The sequence below is a fragment of the Furipterus horrens genome, unplaced genomic scaffold, assembly GCF_987537825.1.
Source record: "Furipterus horrens unplaced genomic scaffold, mFurHor1.1.pri manual_scaffold_9, whole genome shotgun sequence".
NCBI lineage: Eukaryota > Metazoa > Chordata > Mammalia > Chiroptera > Furipteridae > Furipterus > Furipterus horrens.
In genome coordinates, this window is record NW_028327179.1 from 31,465,790 (window position 1) to 31,485,013 (window position 19,224).

General features: G+C 37.5%; 1 protein-coding gene across 1 annotated transcript in view; it reads left to right on the top strand.

Moving 5' to 3' along the window:
- The window catches only part of BET1 (Bet1 golgi vesicular membrane trafficking protein), a 72,649-nt gene extending 54,048 nt beyond the window's left edge, over window positions 1–18,601 (top strand). The window contains exons 3-5 of the mRNA XM_090286879.1: window positions 12,781–12,905; window positions 15,677–15,733; window positions 17,424–18,601. Of these exons, the coding sequence (XP_090143005.1) occupies window positions 12,781–12,905; window positions 15,677–15,733; window positions 17,424–17,579 (338 nt within the window). The 3' untranslated portion in view covers window positions 17,580–18,601. The remainder of the gene's footprint in view (window positions 1–12,780; window positions 12,906–15,676; window positions 15,734–17,423) is intronic.
- The last annotated feature ends 623 nt before the right edge of the window (window positions 18,602–19,224 follow it).

The following is a 19,224-nucleotide window of genomic DNA, read 5'->3' on the forward strand; positions in this document are numbered from 1 at the left end:
TTTTTCAATTAAAACATTTCAAATTTTATGGAGTGACATTACATATACTCTACAATTCAATTAAGAGTTAACAGAGATGCTAAGAAACAGGACCAATGCTTGAAAAAAGAGAAGACAATATATAAATGAAGCCACAGGTAATTCAGATATTGAACTTCTACATTAATAACCCATAATGAGTGTTTTGAAGAAAATAGATAAAAAATAATCCGAACTCGACAGTGAAACCATCAAGTTTTTCCAAATACACAAGAAATTAGGCCACCATAACCTTGATTCTAAAACACAACAATTCATTACAAGAAAGGAAAATTATAGGCAAGTTTCTCTTATGAATTGAGATATAAATCTTTAACAAAAATTAAATCAAAGTAAGCATATATCAAAAAAATACTAAAGATTTCTGGTCAAGATGGTGGCACAGGCAGACATGGCTTACCTCTTCACACAACCACATCAAAATTACAACTAAAACATAGAACCATGATCACTCAGAATATTCAGAAGTCAAATTGAAGGAAATCAGACAACTATGGAATTAAAGAAATCACACCCATCCAGACTGGTAACAGGAGTACAGATGTGAAACAGGCTGGTTCCACACCCACGTATGGTGGATAAAAGTTTGGGAGGGATCTCTTGGGAGTGAGAAGTCCCAGCCTCACACCAGGCCCCCAGCCCAGGGTTCCAGTGCCAGGAAGATAAGAGCCTACAACTTCTGGCTGCAAAAACCAGGGGGGATAGACTCAGTGGAATAAACTGTTGGAGTCACAAGAATTCCTCTTAAAGAACCCATGCATGGACCCCCCCTGCTCAGAATTGCTCCCTCTGAGCTCCAGCACTGTAGTGAGGACTTGAAGGGCACCAGTGATATACCTAGAGAGGCTAAGGTGTCTGGCATCAAGGCAAACAGAGCCCATTGTCCCTTTTCTGGGCCCTCCTCCCCCAGGACCACAGAGTCGGCAAGCTGGTGCCATATCTGAGACTCCATCAACCTGGTTTGACCTGCCTTGAAGATCCTCAGAGAGTCTGCCTCACCCAACTGATGGGCCCACCCAGGCTGCTTTTCCATATGAATTGCTGGTCTTGGCTTATGCAGCACAACTTTCTAAATCCTTTCAAACAAGAAACAGCTGGCCTCAGTGAGCCCCAGGCCCAGCATAAGCAGCAGCCAGCCTAGATTTACTGCTTGGCTTTGCCTGGGAATCTCCAAGCCCAGCACAAGTAGCAACCATCTCAAATAGCTTTATAGCTCAGTCAGGGTGGCCCTGGACATAACACAGGTGGGGATCTGACCTTGGCCTGCATCACCCAGGAGACCCCAGGGCCAGTGCACCCAGTGGACAGCTACAGACCACGTTGTACTATCACTCTGCCCCTGCACAGCTGATCCTCCACAGAGGATGGAGGTTGGAGGTAAGTGGTCACAGCCAACACTTGCAGCTGATCGGCCTGGGTAAATCCCTCCCATTGATCTGGCAACAGCAACTAAGGCTCAACTACAAGAGGTGGGTATACTTAGCCCACACAAAGGGTGCACCTTGAGTACCCAGCTTGAATGATAAGGGAGGCTGTGCCACTGGACATCTACTACATTAGGCCATGATACCAAAGGTAGCAAAGTAGCTCTACCTAAGACATAGAAACAAACACAGGGAGACTTCCAAAAAGAGGAGACAAAGAAACATGGCTCAAATGAAAGAACAGATCAAAACTCAAGAAAAAGAGCTGAACAAAATTGAGATAAGCAAACTATCAGATGCAGAGTTCAAAACACTGGTTATAAGGATGATCAAGGAACTTAGTAAGGGCCCCAGAAGCATAAAAAAGAAAAAAGATCTAGTCATAAATGAAGGATACATTAATTGAAATAAAAAACAACTTATAAGGAAACAACAGCAGAGTGGATGAAGTGAAGAATCAAATCAATGACTTGGAACATAAGGAAACAAAAAACAACCAATCCAGAACAACAAGAAGAAAAAAGAATTAAAAGAAAATGATAGTATAAGCTGCCTATGGGACAACTTCAAGAGGTCCAACTCTTGCATCATAGGGGTGCCAGAAGGAGAAGAGAAAGAGCAAGAAATTGGAAATCTATTTGAAAAAATAATGAAAGAAAACTTCCCTAATTTGGTGAAGGAAATAGACATATAATTCCAGGAAGCACAGAAAGTCCCAAACAAAATGAATAAAAAGAGGCCCACTCCAAGACACATCAAATAAAAATGCCAAAGGTTAAAGATAAAGATAGAATCTTAAAAGCAGCAAGAAAAAAGAAGTTAGTTACCTATAGGGAGTTACCATAAGACTGTCAGCTGATTTTTTAAAAGAAACTTTGCAGACTAGAAGGGATTGGAAAGGAATAGTCAAAGTTATGAAAAGCAGGAGCTTACAGCCAAGATTGCTCTATCCAGCAAAGATATCATTTAGAATTGAAGGGCAGATAAAGAGCTTCCCAGGCAAGAAAAAATTAAAGGAGTTTCATCATCACCAAACCATTATTATATGAAATGTAAAGAGACTCATTTAAGGAAAAGAAGATCAAAACTATGAACAATAAAATGACAAATGACATATCTATCAACAATTCACTCTAAAAAACAAACAAAGAAAACAAGAAGAACAGAGGCAGAATCATGAATACAGAGAGCATTTTGGTTGTTGCCAGATGGGAGAGAAGTGTGGAGGAATAGGAGAAGAGGCAAGGGGATTGAGAAGTACAAATAGGTAGTCACAAAATAGTCATAGGGATGTAAAGTACATTATAGGATATGGAGTAGCCAAAGAACTTATATGCATGACCCATGGACATGAACAATGGTGTGGGGAGATTGCCTAAGGGAGTGTGGGGTGCTGGGTGGAGGAGAGCTAAGGGATTTTCTCCTGGGTGGAGAAAATCAGGACAACAGTAGTAACATAATCAATAAAATATAATTAAAAAACTAATACTATATCATGATCGGTCGGTCGGCAGCCGTCCGTCTCGAGAGACGATGGTGTGGCTTCTTAAGAGTCTATCTGCACCGCCAAGAATGGCTGTGCAGTCCGACTCGGGAGTGACACGGTATCTGTCTCCTCCCGTGTTGAATCGACATCTTGCGATGACGCTGGAGTGTCCTCTCCAGTGAAGCTGAAGCTACATGATCAAGTTGAGTTTATTCTAGGAATGCAGACCTCATTTAACATTTGGAAATCAATTTAATTCACCACTTTAAAGAGAGATTTTGAAAAGTTCTGATCATCTAATTAAATTCAAAAAAAGAATATGATAAACTCCTATAACTGTTAATGATTTTTTTTAAAACCCTCTTGGCAAACTTGAAATATAAACTTCATTAATCCTACAAAGTATTTATAGAAAGTACCTAAGATAACATTATACTTGAATTTGGAAATAAGTTCACTGCCATTCGACATTGTCCTAGAGGTCCTAGCAGTACCATAAGGAAATAAAAATAGGAAAATGAATAAGAGTACTAGGGATTTTATATACATATTTTATATATATAAAACAAAATTGTCTACTTTTTATAGAAAACTTGCTTTAAAAAGTGGATAATCTATAAGAATTTACTTTTTATTTTTATGTAACAGCAACAGATAGAAAATAAAAATTTTAGAAAGATACCACTTATAATAACATCAAAATATCAATATAGAAGGATACAGCTAGCAAAAATTTTGCAATATCTCTACACAGAAAACTATAGAATATTATTGTGAGAAATAGAGGAAACTCAACATAATTAGTAGAATTTGTAGTGTTTAAGAATTGGAAAACTCCATGCGATAAAGATATCATTATTCTCCTAATGCAGTGCAGACCCAGTCAAAATACGAATTGCATTTTTCAAAGTGAAACTTGATAAATTGTTTTTGAAAAGTTATATGGAAATGCAAAGGGGGCATAGTTCAGACATTCTTGAAGAAGGAGAGCATTGGAGGCAGACTTGTTCTACTGAATGTTAAGTCTTATTATAAAGCTATTTAAGATAGCGTGTTGCTGATGCACAGATATAAGAACAGAACAATGGAATAAGTAACAAGCTTATTAAAAAGCCACAGGTATAGAGGTCCTTAGTTTATGAGGAGGGATTAGAGGAAAGGAGGAAGGGACAGTTTTTTAATAAAAATTATAATGGAAAAATTAAATGTTCATACAGAAAAAAAGACAACTCAATTACTATCTCATACCATACACAAAACTAATTAAAGTATAGGTATAAATGTAAATGATAAAACACTACTAATTAGGATGCTGCAAAGATTTAAATGTCTGCTATTGTTCCTCAGAAGTGAATAGTGAAGGTTATACACAGCCTACACCTTTGGTGTATATCCAAATGAGTTCAGGGAAACTAAAACATAACTCTTCACCCCTTCCCCCAATAAATCATGGAGAATTCATTAAGTGTAATTAAATCATAATCAGACAAGATCAGGGTTCTGGAGTGTATGAGGGAAGGGGCCCTAAAAGCAAGGAAGTTGAAGAAGCTCCAGCAAGATTTGAGCTGTTTGAAACTATAACAATATTGGTAGTTTGGAAATGGAAAGAAAGGGGCAAGTCAATAAAACACACCAACGGGGCATTGACAGGTGGTTTGATATTATGGGCAAAATGAGAAAAAGTCAAAATGACCCACAGGTTTTGAGCCTTAATAATATAATTAACAATGATAGAAAATCAGGAAGACAAACAGTTTGAGAGAGACAGTTACTGAATTTGAAATGATGGTGGCATATCCAAAGAGAAATGCACAAAATGATGGTAGAAGTAACCTATTGGGAGTGAAGAAAGGGATCATGACTATAATGATGGATTAGAACGTCAGTAGTGATGATGGATTAGTTCATCAGTAGTATCTGCAGATAAATGACACATGGCTACTCACTGTCTGTCCCAATTCTCTTATATGCATTTATTGAGTTACAACTGTAGTGTCACCTGCATAAGCAAATCACTAAGCTGACTTTGAAATGGAGAGGAAAGGACAAGTGCAGATGTTAGCAGAGGTTGATGTCTGTTGAGGACTGCCTGTGAGTAACTTATGTCACACAGTACACTGAGAAAATTTTGAACTAACCCTGTCTTAAGTCCTTCTAGATAAAGAGATGTTTCAATAGACTTGACAAACCACTCCATTATTTCTCTAGCAGTAGAATCTGTCAGGTACTTTCTTCCATCAGTTACGTTAACCCTCACCCAGTAGAATATTAGTGAGGTATGATGTCTCACCTGAGGACCAAATCTACTTCTTTGGTTGGGCTAAGGGAGGACACCAGCCACCTCGTGTGGAGGAAAATCCTCTTCATAACTCCTCTTTTCCTGTTCTCTCCAGTACAGGGGTAAAACACTAGATAAAAATATTCATGGCCATGGGTGATGGGTGTCATTTGTCTGCCATCCCTCTAATAGATGGCAACTGTATGCAAAAGAAAAAAATAAGTTATTCTTTAATGGAATAAATCTAGATTTCAGAGGAGTGCATCAGCATGAATGAATATTTATTTAACACATTCTCATTTTAAAGCATTTTTTCAAAGCTTTCTGATTGAGCTATAAAAGTTTATGCTAACCTAGAATTAGGCATCCATGCTAAGTGCACAGAAGTGCCATGTTTACACTTGAATAAAGTTTGGGGGACTGGGGCTACAGTGGCAAATTCTCTCTCCCCTATGCCTATGAAATCAATTTTACGATTCTTTCTGTAAGAATTCTTCTCTCCACATAACTCCTTGCTAAGTCACTGATCAAACTACCTATTTGACCTTGGGATCCTATTTTAGAGAATTTTAGAGGGGAAAGAAAAGTACTTTGGAAAAAGAAGAAATCAAATTTGTAGTGTCTGCCATCTAGCAATAAACAGTTTTTATCAGTAGATAAAAATGAAGCAAGGATGACATTTACTTTAAAACTGTAGAGTATAAATTAGAATATAAATTATGACTCCATTTTTATGCCAGAAGTACTCTTCCTATGGGGAAAAAACAACAAAAAAATCTTGTTATAAAAGAATTTAAAATTAATAAAATGCTCTGTTGCATTAAAATGTAGAGATTTGATTTAATTTCAGAATTTCTGTCACTAACTAATGGGCTACTAAAGAGATATGAGAGAGATGTGAACTGTGTCTGTGGAACTCACAACTTCAGGTTCATCCTCTATTACAGGGGGTGTCAGAGAGCTCAGTGTGCTTCAAAGAAGATCATCTTTTTCATTGGGTCCCAAGAGAAGATGGTCTTTGAACCTCCGTTAAGAAAATTCCATGAAATGAAACCAAGAGGAGTGAAGGTATGGGGTCCAATTCACCCGAGTTAGAAACACAAATCCTTGTCCTTACCAACAAACCCTAACTTTTATGGCCAGTTTATGATAGTGATAAAGGCTGCAGTGATGTGATTGAGCACCATAGCCTTTACATTTCTAAGTGATTTCATGAAATTTGTTTATGGCTCGGAACAGAGACCAGGTACTTTTATGCAAGTTCTCAAATCATACACATGCTTTAATGTACAAATGAATATTTCCCCCTACTCCTGCAACCACTTCTTAGAGAATGTGCTCTGCCCAGAGTTCTAGAATCCTTATCACTCAGCATCAAATGATTGGACTCATGAGGGACAGACACCTTACGTTTGACCAATCAGATTTTCTCTTCCAGGAGACTGCCACAGGGATCAAACTGGAGAATCAGAGAAACACAGCGCTACAGCTTTTCACTTTGGGATAGTTATGAGAATCTGGTCTTCGGGCAGAAGAAAGAAATAGATGAGATCATCCTAATTTGAAACTGGCAACAGCAGCAATAAACAACTACTGTACTTGGATTTTTAGGTCAAAAGCTCAATATAAACCAGTTTTGCCTGTCTTGAGTTATATTCTTGCTACACTTTATTTTTTCTTTTAACTGTATTTATCCTCATATCTCCTTACCATGTAAAGAAAGCAGTTTGTAAAGAGGATGAGTATCTATGTAATTTAAATAATTCGTTTTGGTAAATTTAAAATACAACTTTTAAAAAGTTGCATTTACATGGGAAAAAAATTTCTTAAATGATTTTCCTGGCATGTTTTGACTATAGAACCTGTGTACTTTTTACAAAAGAAGAGATTGTCACAGGTTGTAAGGGAAAAAAGGAAGCTTTGCTCTCATTTCTCTTACTGAACCTTCCGTGTTCATTTGCCATAATTGTCCCTGATGCAATCTTCATTTTATTCCATTGATTTTAGAGAAGGGTGGTTTATTTTTATGAAGACTTTTTCTCTCAAAATGCTATTGGATTAAGCTTATTTCCCAGGTTAATAACTTTTATTAAAAATTGCTTTCAAGTGTATTTTACAAAAACAACCTGAGGCGAGAGATTTATCTGCCACTGCTATAGTCAATGTTCATATTGGAAACTGGGAGGGAAATGATCAGAGACTGCATCTTCAGAAATCTCTAGTATGGAGACTATTCCATTGTCATACAGCAGCACCAAAACCGCAAAAACCCCCAGTGCGTTTTGAGCATTTACTGTATACCACATTTTTAAAAAAGTTATTTCATTACTCCTCATTATAATGCTGTGAAATAAAACGAAATTCTAGGACTAGCCTTGATTTCACTACTACCCCCACCCGCCCAACAAGCTTTTAAACCCTTAATAAATTGGCTCATTATCATGTGTAAATAGTATTGCAATATCCTCTGTGCAAGTTAAAAAGGTCAAAGGAGTTTAGGGGTCCTTAGGGCCTCTGAACAATTAATACCATGGTTCTTTCTAGAAATACAAGTAATCCAGTAACCGGGAACTTTACAGTGACCAGGCAGGATTCAGGGTTCTTCCTTTCCTCCTGTGGTCTCAAATTCCTTACGTGGGTGATCAGAAACTTGGATAAAGTTTTCTTTGACCTTCCCTGAACTGACTTGTTAGGTGAGAGGAACTGAGAGGCGGAATTCATAAAAGTCAACCATCCTCTCCTAGTGTGGGAAGGGTCGACCTATTAGGTTAAACTTGAGATATGTCAAGCGGAGAGCAAACTCTAGGGTGGACGCGAGCCCAGCAGCGAAAACACTGAGTCAGACACCCGAAGCCCAGCGTTGGAACAGCTGGAGCGCGCCCCTCTTCCGCAAACCCAGAGCCAAGTTCACACAAAACCCGCGCCCTACTCCCGGCCTCTCGAATGAACTACATTTCCCAGGATGCAATTCAAGCCCCCTCGCTGGGAGCTAATGAGCGCCTGGGTGACGCCATCAATCCGCGCGATGTTTAGACTCAGTTGATGTCGTGGCGCTTTAGTGGAAGAAGTTGTTTCGCCGGGCCCTGGTCCTGAAGTTGTGGTCAGCGTAACCCCTGGCCCCTTCCTACGTACCCTTCCTCCCGCCTGTCCCCTCCCTCTTCTGGCAGGATGAGGCGTGCAGGCTTGGGTAAGGAGAGGGCTGAAGTTTGAAGTTCGGGGCCCTGGAACTGGGGGTGCTGGGTGCCGGGACGCGGGAGGAAGTCGGACCTGTTTATGTCACTGGAATCTGAGCCAGAAATCAGGATGCATGGAGGGGTCCTTGGAGGCGGTGACAAGTGAAAACATTTAATTTGTCCCAGATCCTAGGGGTTTCCTTAAGTTTGGTTCAGTCCCACGTTTGGGTGGTAGGTTTAGAGAGAGTAGTGGAGGACTTGGGGGTGGAGTATGTGCAGGTGCAACTCCGCAGTCAAGTCGTGTAGTGTTGATTGACGGAACATAATTATGGAAGCTGCTTACTACTCCCAGAGGCCCGGCTTCAGTTTCTCCTTTCTGCCAGCCCTAGATGTTAGTTTCTTCAGAAGCGAAATTTGAAGAGTGTTAAATGCGAAGTATAATAATAAAAGTGATTAATAATAGTCTGATAACAGTGAGTTACAAAGGTAAATGTACGTGTCACTCTGTTAAAAGTCCGTGATATGTAACATCGGGGTCAGAGGCCGTTTCACCCAGAACATTTCTTATCTGAGCCTTGTTCCACTGTTAAGGTAGTAGAATGTAGTAATGCTTGGCGACTTAGCATGTGTTCTCCACCTTTTGGCTTAGGAAGCAGAAAGAAGTTAGACACAAGGACTTTTTCTGGGCTATTATAATGCACAGCGATTAAAACAGCATTTCCTGACACTGAAGTTCTTAATAAAGAGACCATTTAAGAAAAGAAAGAATAGAATAGAACCCTGCTAAATCAGCGTACAGTATACCTGAGAAAATTGTTGAAAATATTTGAAAAAAGATGTTACCTTTTTCAGTTGTTATGATAAAATGGAAAAAGAAAGAAAAAACTTTTTAAAAGTGTCAAGTATAGTTAAAGTTAGCAAAAGTGTCCAGTAATTCTAGACTTGTACATTGATTAATAAATTGTGTGAGAAACAGCTTTTGAAAAATGCAGTTTTTATGACAACTTGGGTCATAGTAAGAAAGTTGACCAGGTAAATTGTAGAGAAAAAAATAACTAATTTTGAGCAAGTTTAGTTTTATATGCCTAAATGTTTTAACTTAGTATCATTGCTAATAACAAAAAACATTTATTGTGTATTTGGGTAAGCTCTAGGTATACAGTTGTTTGTGGCCCTGTTTGTGCTCCCCAAAGCTTCCAATCTAGTTGGAGAGTAGGAACGTGTTCAAAAATAAATTATAGTACAAGGTAGTAGTCATACATCCGAATGTCAGATAAGTTCTACAAACAGTGAATGTTTAGGGATTTCAGAGATAGAGTGCTGTGTACTTTGTGGAGACATAGGAACTTGAACTAGAACTTGAAGCTAGAGGGTGGAAGAGGTAAGTTCCAGCTGGAAGGATGAACCCCTCCCCCCAATCCCCCACGCCCCCCCCACCCCGAAAAGTTGTAGGACTAGAATTGTGAATGATGTGTGATCAAGTCAGTTTGATTGAAGTAGGAGCCATGGAACCAGAACTACCAGGTTGTGGAGATATTTGAGTGCCAGGCCAAGGATTTTGGTTCTTATCAATAGCCCTTTGGACCCTTTGAATATTTTGTTCAGCCATGTATCATGCAGGAAAAGGACTTGACAAGGGGTGATTGTCAACCCTGATTGTACATTAGAATTACCTGGAGAGCTTTTAAGCCATTGCTACCTGGACCCCCCACCCCCACCCCAAACTCAGAGTAATTAAATTAGAATCTCTAGGCTAGAGCCTTTTTTTTTTCAGCTCCCCTGCAGTGGAGAGAAAAGGTGATGACCTAGGTGTCTGGTGCTATCATTTACATTGCTATGATGTGAAGCGGACTTTTTAAATTGTTTTTTTTTTTTTTTTTTTTTTTTTAAGTATCAATGTGTACTGACCTGGAATTTTAAACTTAGGCTAAGTAGTGAATTTGATAGCTGTTCTGTGGAGAAGCCATCACATTTCACATGAATCTCTGAATGATTTGGCTCAACTAATGGTAGAAACTACCCAAAAGAAGTAGTATTTGTTTAAATAGACAAAGGCTGAGGATGATGACTTGGACATTCACTAGCTTTCCTACAACTTTCATAGCAGTGATTCACATAAAAAAAAAAAAAGTAAAGTTTGGAATAGCAACTCCTAAAATTTCATTTGATTTTGTCCCCCTTTTTTTTTATTAGGGGTGGGTGGTAGTGTAGGGAAGTTTAAAACTCTTTAATGGAAGAAATGTGCATTGAAAGATTGCTGGGTGATAAAATGAGAATTTTGCTTTTAATAAATGGAACAACGTAGAACTTTAAAGTTAAAATTAGGGTAGGCAAAAGAGCAGAACAAAGAAAATAAAGCAAATAGCCATTAATTTAGAAATGAATTCTTGGTGAAGTTGTCGAGTGATTAAATTCAACCAATTGGTAATTACTTATTGGGCAAATGTTGTCCATTCAGAACCTGAATCAGAAAAGACATACATTTTTCTTTAAGGATTTTGGTCCTTATTAAAGTAGAGTTTGTACAGATTATCATTAATTGATGGAATGAAAACACATTTTTAAATGATTATTTTAATTGAGTTGGGGGAAAATGGCATGCTTAGTCACAAGTTCCTCACTTTTATAATAGCACATTTGGAGAGCTTTATGGATAGTGTTAGCAGTTGAGGGAAATCTTGGGGAATGCAACTCTTCCTCCTCTGGAACATACTTTTTAAACATTTTGTTGTGCGTGGGTTTTTTTGTTTGTTTGTGGTGGTGGAGATTGTGTGTCTGCAGCGTATAATTTACTCATTAGGTACAGGGGCCGTAGAATTATAAGACACTGTCTGCCCTCAGAGAAGGTTATAATTCCATTCTTGACAAAGGCAGGCACACTGAAAGTAGAATAACAGTGAATTCCGATTCTATCCATTAATTCGTTTACACGTATTTGTTTTGTGTGCACACTCACACATGTGCATGCGTTTGTGGTGGATATATAGCCACAAGTGAAACATTTAGAGGGCAGCCCAAAGTGTGATATTAGTGTTACGCACAGTCAGAGCTGTAAGAATCCAGAAGAGGGACTTTTGCGTTTTAAAGAAAAGGAGATTTGACTGCCCTGAGAGAGCTTTCTGTTCACACCTCAACCATCCTTCACCGCCCAGTGCTGACCACTACTCCCTGTCCTTCCATCTCTCACCGTCACCGCCACTCCACCCTGAGTTTACCACACCTCTGCTTTCTGAATCAGCCCCTTCCCCATATTCTCAGACCTCTAATGAAACTACTTCAATCCCTGTCCAATCTGGACCCCATAATCTGTATCTTTAACCACTCTTTTGGCAAGCAGTCTTGGCCTGTTGGGGTCTGTCCCTCTGCAGCCCACCCTGTAAACTTCCAACTCTTGAGCATTCCAACCATCCCTCTTCCCATGGGCTAACTCGGGCTGATGAGCTCTTTCACCCACCTGAGAGGATTGCAACCCCTTCTGTGTATTCCTTCAGCCAGGATTGTTTTATCCCCCTAGGAACCTGTGTAGTCCCAGTTTCCTCCATTCTCTTTACTGTTTTTTCCATCCTTCAGAGACAGCCATTTCTTTTACTGAGACAATTGGTGGTATCGATTATTTTTTTTAATGTGGTTAAATAACACCCTAAACTATACTTTCCTCTCTCATTCCCCCAACACATTTATATTAAGTTTTCATTGTCCAAGGCTCACTCCACTTGTGTGATTGCCTGATGACTGTCAAGTACTAGGCAGTGGCAGGGACTGCATTTCTATATTCTCAATGCTATTCCCAGAAGGTGAGCTCCAAAAAGTAGCACCTAGAAAGAACAATGGATCTAACACACGGTTTCTTAAATATTTGCTGAAGAATGGATGGTCCCCTCTCTCAACTCTCAGCTATATTCTTCTAAAATTATTCCAGCTCTCTTCTATGAAAGAGAAAGAGATGCCAGCGAAGGGCCCCTCCTCTGCCAGGAGCTCCATCCTGTGATACTGTCCTCTCCCTGTTTCTTCATAACCAGGCTTCTTCAGTGGGGAGTCAATGTTACTAATTTTAGATCTTTTTCAAAATGTGTAGTTCTGTAGAGTAGTAAATATGTCCTGAATGTCCTTGTGCATCAGTGCTTAGTTTAGTGTGTTGTGGGCAATGAATAAGCCATCAGTTAATGTGTACTGGAAGGAATTGAATGGTCTTTGTTTAAGAGAGGGCATTGAAAGAATTGTTCTACTTGGTTATTAATTTTTAATATTTACTTGAAATGTGAATATTATAGGCATACATGGTGTGCAATGTCCTCCAGGGGTCTTTTTCGGTTCTTTCCTAGGAAGGTTTCAAAAGTGGCTTGTTTTTATTACTACTGTACTTGTGACCGATCCCTGCAGGTGAAGGTGTACCTCCTGGCGGCTATGGGAACTATGGCTATGCTAATAGTGGATATAGTGCCTGTGAAGAAGAAAACGACAAACTCACTGAAGGTCTGAAACACAAAGTAGCTGCTATAAAATCTGTAAGTATACAACATATTAAGTACTTTTAAATTTGCATATTTATATGCATGTGTGTTATATACTTATAAACTACATACTTTTATTGGCATCGTACTAAGGAATTCATTTACCCAAATAGTGTAGTTCAGTGAGATACACTCAAAATTTAGACATGATTTCAGTAGAAGTTTTGAAAATGTGGTCAATCAAAACGTATGGTACATTTGTTTATCTTTGATAAACTTCAGCTGTTTTGTGTGTGTGTGTGTGTGTGTGTGTGTGTGTGTGTGTGTGTGTGTGTGGTTAAATTTAAAATGCTGTATATTTTCTATAGAATGTCTCTGAGCCGTTCATCTTCCACTCCCAAGCAGCTCTTCTGACCCTTTCTTCTTGTCTCCTAAGCTACAAATCTTAGTTTTTCATGATTCGGACAATCAATCACCAAGACTTATGTTTCTTTCTTTCTCCTGTTTCTATTTCTGCTTCTTTATTTCAAACTAGCCCCTGGTTTTCTATTGAGAAAGCCTCTTGACCTATCTGTCCTAATTTTTTACATATTCTGGTTTGAGCTACATATGGTCACCATAGTCATCTTTTTATAGTTTTTTAATTTTTAATCCTTACGTAAGGATATACTTACTGATTTGAGAGAAAGATAGAAACATCAATGTGCGAGAGAAACATGGATCAGTTGTCTTCCATATGTGCCCCAACTGGGGATCAAACCCACAACCTAGGTATGTACCCTGACTGGGAATCAAACCCACAACTTTTTGGTATGCTGAATGATGCTCTGATCAAATGAGCCACCAGGCCAGGACAAGAGTATTTTTTAAATTGCACCCTACACTCTCAGAAGACTTCACTGTTCTCCCATGATGTAAGAAAGTTTCCACTCTGAGGGTTGATCGAAGAGGTCCTTTAAAGATTGTTCACAATGTGTCATACCTCATCTCCTGCATTTTCAGAATGTGTATATGCTTTCTGCCAGACAGATTAGAGGAATCTCTGTGTCCTGTGCACACTGTCACTTTCCCACTTCCATATCTTGGATCCTCCTATCCCTTTGCCTTAGGTGTCCCCACACCCCCCCACACACATGTTGGCTGAAGTCTTGCCCATCTGAAAGGCCCTTACCTCCTCAAGCTTTACCTGAATACCACACCAAAAATAACTTTTTTTTCTTACGAATATAATGCCATTTGTACCATTTCTATAGCACTTGTATAGTGATCTGCATTGGAGTTATTTGTATGTAAAAGAAATTTACCAGCACATAGGGTTTTCTGTTGTACTTATTTTTATATTCTACACAGCTCTCAGTGTAATTCTTTATCAGTTGTATTGAATTAAATGTATTAAATAAAGGACTAAAAAATGGTTTTAACAGTGTGTGTGATTGATTCTGCATTACAATAAACACATATACTTACAGAGCATTAAGTAGAATTCATATTGCCAAAACTTAAATTGATATTTCACTAGTTTCAGAAAATAGACTTGTATTCAGCCTGGAGACTTATATTCTGAAATGAGTATTGTTTTCAAAGTCATACTAAATCAAAACAAGTTGATCTATGAACTAAGCAATATTGTATAATGTTAATAATTTAGAAAATATAACATTTAGTGGGGCTTAAGAATGATGTTTTTAAAAACCTCCGATGTTGATATTTTAGGCTCCTTGTTAGAAAAAAGCTTTTTTTCCCTTGGACATTTCGTTCCATGGTGTAAATGACAGTTGTAGAAAGTAGTTAGGTGATTCTGGTAATCAAGCTTTATAATTACTTTATTTATCTCATATTCTAATCTATAGGATTCTAGTATGGTTTGTGTCAATAATATCCCCATACACTTTTCACACAAAATAAGCTGAGAACAATATTTTTAGTGGTTTGCCAAGGTTTTTAGTAGTTGTGATTGTATTTATTCAAGTATCTTGGAAGTGAAGGCTGTGATGAATTTGTCATATAAGGTATTTAATAGGTCATGAAAGATATTGAACAACAGCCATCATCACAGATTTCTTTAGGCTCAGCCTCATTTATGCATAACTTTAGGATGTGGATAACACTATAATTTTTATTTCAGTTTGTTATATTTTAAAGAAAGATACCTTTAGAATCTAAAGAAATAATCTCGTTATATCGTCAAAGTAATGTCACATTTTAGTGGGAAAATATTAAATACTTATATCTGAATTTGAATTGATAATACAGGTCCTTGTATACATCTTTAAAAACATAAAGAAGGAAATATACAGGTAAATGCTCTTGTATGAATAATATAAAGAAACAGGCCCTGAATGGTGTGGCTCAGTTGTTTGGGGATCTTCCCGCAAAGCAAAAGGTCGCTGGTTTGATTCCTGATCTGGGCACATGCCTGGGTTGTGGGTTTGTTTCCCCATCAGGGTGCATACTAGGAAACCAACTGATGTTTCCCTCTCTTTCTCCCCCCTTTCCCCTCTCTAAAAATAAATAGATAAAACGTTTTTTAAAATTAAAGATAAAAGCATGGAAAGATAGGAGAATCAGAGAAAAGTGTGTACAAAAATTAAAAGGTGGAATTGAATATTAAGATGAAATTCAAATAGTCTTGATGGGAAGGAGTAGAACTTCTAAATTTATTTTTCATTAATTTCAGTGAAAATGTATTAGAAGAAGAGAGTATATTTTCTATTTCTAGAACACAGTTTTATTTAAGAAAATGTGTGTATTTTAAATGGCATTATACTTTATAACACTTAAATACTTTTATATGAGTAGTAATGTACATCCTTTCTTCTTTATAGCTTTCCATTGAAATAGGCCATGAAGTTAAAAATCAAAATAAATTATTAGCTGAAATGGTAAGTGGGATTTTAACTTTAAGAAACTTCATGTGATATTCTCAAAGTTAGTCTGTTATTCAGAAGTAAGATTGTTTTAACTTTTATCTATTTTGAAACAGAGCTAGAAATCATAAGTCCTGGATTTCAATTCATTTATATTTAATTTGTTTGGAATAACTACAAAGTTAATTTGTTGCCATATTTTTACAAATTTCATGTTGCCTACCACAAATAAGTAGGAGGAAGAAGTGGAAGCCGATGTAGGTTTAATCCTGTGTTTAGAAACACTGTTGAAGGCTCAGGACAAATGACTCTTTTGAGTGTTCTTAGAAATCTGAATGGATATAGATTATCAAGTAATTAAAAAAACACTTTATGTCCAGTCAGCCAAAGGCCTTGCACTTAATATAAGCCTATTTCTTTTGCTTCATATCCTAAGGATCACTTCTGAACAGATCAATAGGATTTGAATATAGTAACATCCCAGAGCCTTTTATCTCTAAGTCTAAACAGTCTCAGCAATATTTATCCTTTTTTCTTCAAGCCTTTTTCCATCATTTAATCTTTACTCTGGATATCAAACTTCTCCAGACTTCCCATTTTTCTATATGCTCTTAAAAATGTACCATGCAAAAATGAATATGGCATTGACAGCAATGTTCCTATGAAGGTTGTATATTAGAATCACTTGGGGGACTTTCTGAAAATATCATGCCTGGTTCTCTCTCTACTGATTCAGCACTTCAAGGGGAGGGACGTAGGTATATGTATTTTGAGAAAAGCATCCCAAGTGATTCTGATACATAACCCTGCTGAAGAACTATAGTGTATAAAGTGCTTGAGCTCCGTAGAACCTGAGCTATGCAAAGACTTATCGTGGTGCCGAGCCTGTACAACTCAGGATATTGAGTTTTATGAAAGTGCAGTATTTCTAATCCATTCTTAGTTCCCATCATAAGGACTTTTCCAGCTATGTTTTAATGTGGTAGTTTTCCCCATCCGTATTTGTAGTTTTTACTAAATTTTACCACTTCTATCTATATGATATTCTCTTAACTTTTAATGGACTCTACTTCAAAGTCAGCTATTTAAATGAAAGGATCTTAAAAGTAAAGGTACATTTAACTGCTAAACAACTATATTCAATTTTGGATGAATTGCTATACCTGGAAGCATAACCATTTGACCTTGGGGAGCATGCCATAACAAAAAAGTGGTTAAAGACTGCTTTCCCCGCAGCTGTGAGCTGGGAAGATCCTGGCCAAGCAGAAGATGTCAGGTCTCATGGTCCTCCCAGCCCTTTGACCTTCCCCCAAAGGCCCTCAATAAAATGGTTTGATCACCACCACCACCCCCAAAAAAGTGGGAAAAAATCTGTATGATAGTAGACAAACTACTTACCCTTATTGTTAATGTTTTTTATTCCACATAGTTGGAATAAGACCTTAATAGTTTGGGATTTTGAATTACTCTAGGGCTGAAAGCAATGTTTATTGGATAATGAAAGAAGTTCTTATTCATTGAGAGAATTACTCAGTTTTGCATGGAGTAATCAGGCTGATTATCCAAGTATAAACAGGCTCCTGAGTTGATTAAACACTAAAAATGCCATTAAAAATGTATTCTAATAACAATATATCCAATTACTTAACTGTGCATATGTAGAATATTAGAATCTAAACATTGTCATTTGTTTTTCTTTTCATAGGATTCACAATTTGATTCTACAACTGGATTTCTAGGTAGAACTATGGAAAGACTGAAGATTTTATCCAGAGGGAGCCAAACAAAGCTGCTGTGCTATATGATGCTGTTCTCATTGTTTGTCTTTTTTGTCATTTATTGGTTTATTAAACAGAGGTGATCCAAGTAAGTGTGAGTTTGAAATTTGTCCCAACTTAAGTGGCTTAGAGTACTGCTTTGGTTACAAAAAAATCATCCTCAAAACATTCCTAATTTTCAAATACTATGGCTTTTTTCATTGAAGATTACCAAGTTTTATAAATCACATTAGATGCTGCAGTGCTCTTTGAGTACTGTTTGTTAATGACTCATTTTTGCCCCTATTATCAGGGGTATTGAGATGGCCAAAAGTCAGTCCGGCCCTATCAATTGTTTTTCTATTGTTTGCTGTCCGATAAAAGCAGTATAATATTCTGTTCCTACCAGAAATGTAGGTTTATTTTCCATGTAAAGAAACTTAGTGGGGGAGTAACCGAATGCCTGGAGAGCCTGATGCTGAGCCCTTCAGGTGGTGAACGAGTTTGTGATGGAACGGTAACTGTATTTTCCTGAACTGACGTCAACACTCATGGTGCGCTCCCTTTTCCTCTTTTATTTGGCTAAATTGTAAGCAGATTTCTTTTTACCTACAATTTGTTCTAATAATTTTTGATGGTGTGGCTCCTTTTCCCACTTTGCCAGGGGCCTCGTTTACTAAAGCTTTGTTATTTTGGCCTATTTCTAGTATGGTCCAAAAGTGTACTGGTATAATTGTTATTTTATATTAACTTTATATATACCATTGACTTGGCTTAAAATAGTTTTGTGATTTTACCTACTTGGGCCATTTGGTTATCATTTGTGACAGAATAATGTGAAGCTAAAGTAATTGCCAAGCTGTGAATGGAAATAACATGTTCAAGAAAATTAATTGCCTCTGCTTTATTGTGTGCTCAGAATAGATAATTGAAAGTATTCAGCATTGAACTTGGGGTTAAGAGTACTGTTGCTTTAATCCAGTATATTTGTTCATAGAAAACAAAACAAAGGTGGAATGTTGAGTAGAAAGAAATATTAAAATGTTCTTAAATACTCTGTATTGCTACTGTTTTGGAATTTACCCATTTATGAGCTCCAAAAATAAATTTTTAACGAAATAAATTAGTCAACTTTGTTGCTTCTTTATTCAAGTCTCATATTTTTGCATAGAACCTGAGAAATGGTCCTGAAAACTCAGATTCCCAGCAAAATCAGGAAAAGTTAACATATTTGCATTATTTCCAAACTTACTTCAAACAAATGAGATAAATCATGATGACAGTTTCAAAAAGATTTCATTTTAAAAATATTTTTAGTTATAAACCTATTATCTTTGATTTTTCTGAGTGTGCAATACTTTTTGCTCATCCCTAATTCAGATCCCAGGTTTTCCGGCTAGATTTGCTGTCATTTGGGCCTCTGCCTGACAGGCTCAAACACTTGCACGGAGAGGGGTTAGGTGACTTAGCGTGACTGACCTGGGGTGGGAGTTAGGTGGCCTGGGTTCACATCTCCACTCCTTCACTTGCTCACTGTTTTTTCATTAAATCGCCTACTTCATGGGATTGTTGTAAGAGATACATAATGTATTGGAAAGTGCTTTACTCATGATAGTCACTCAAATATTAGTTCTCCCTATCATTACAGATACATCAAAAAAGGGAATTATTTTAAGAGCAGGATAATATGTTTGTTTTCGGCTTTGAGGTGATGATGTGACCTCTAAGTGGAAATTTCTTTTATCAGAC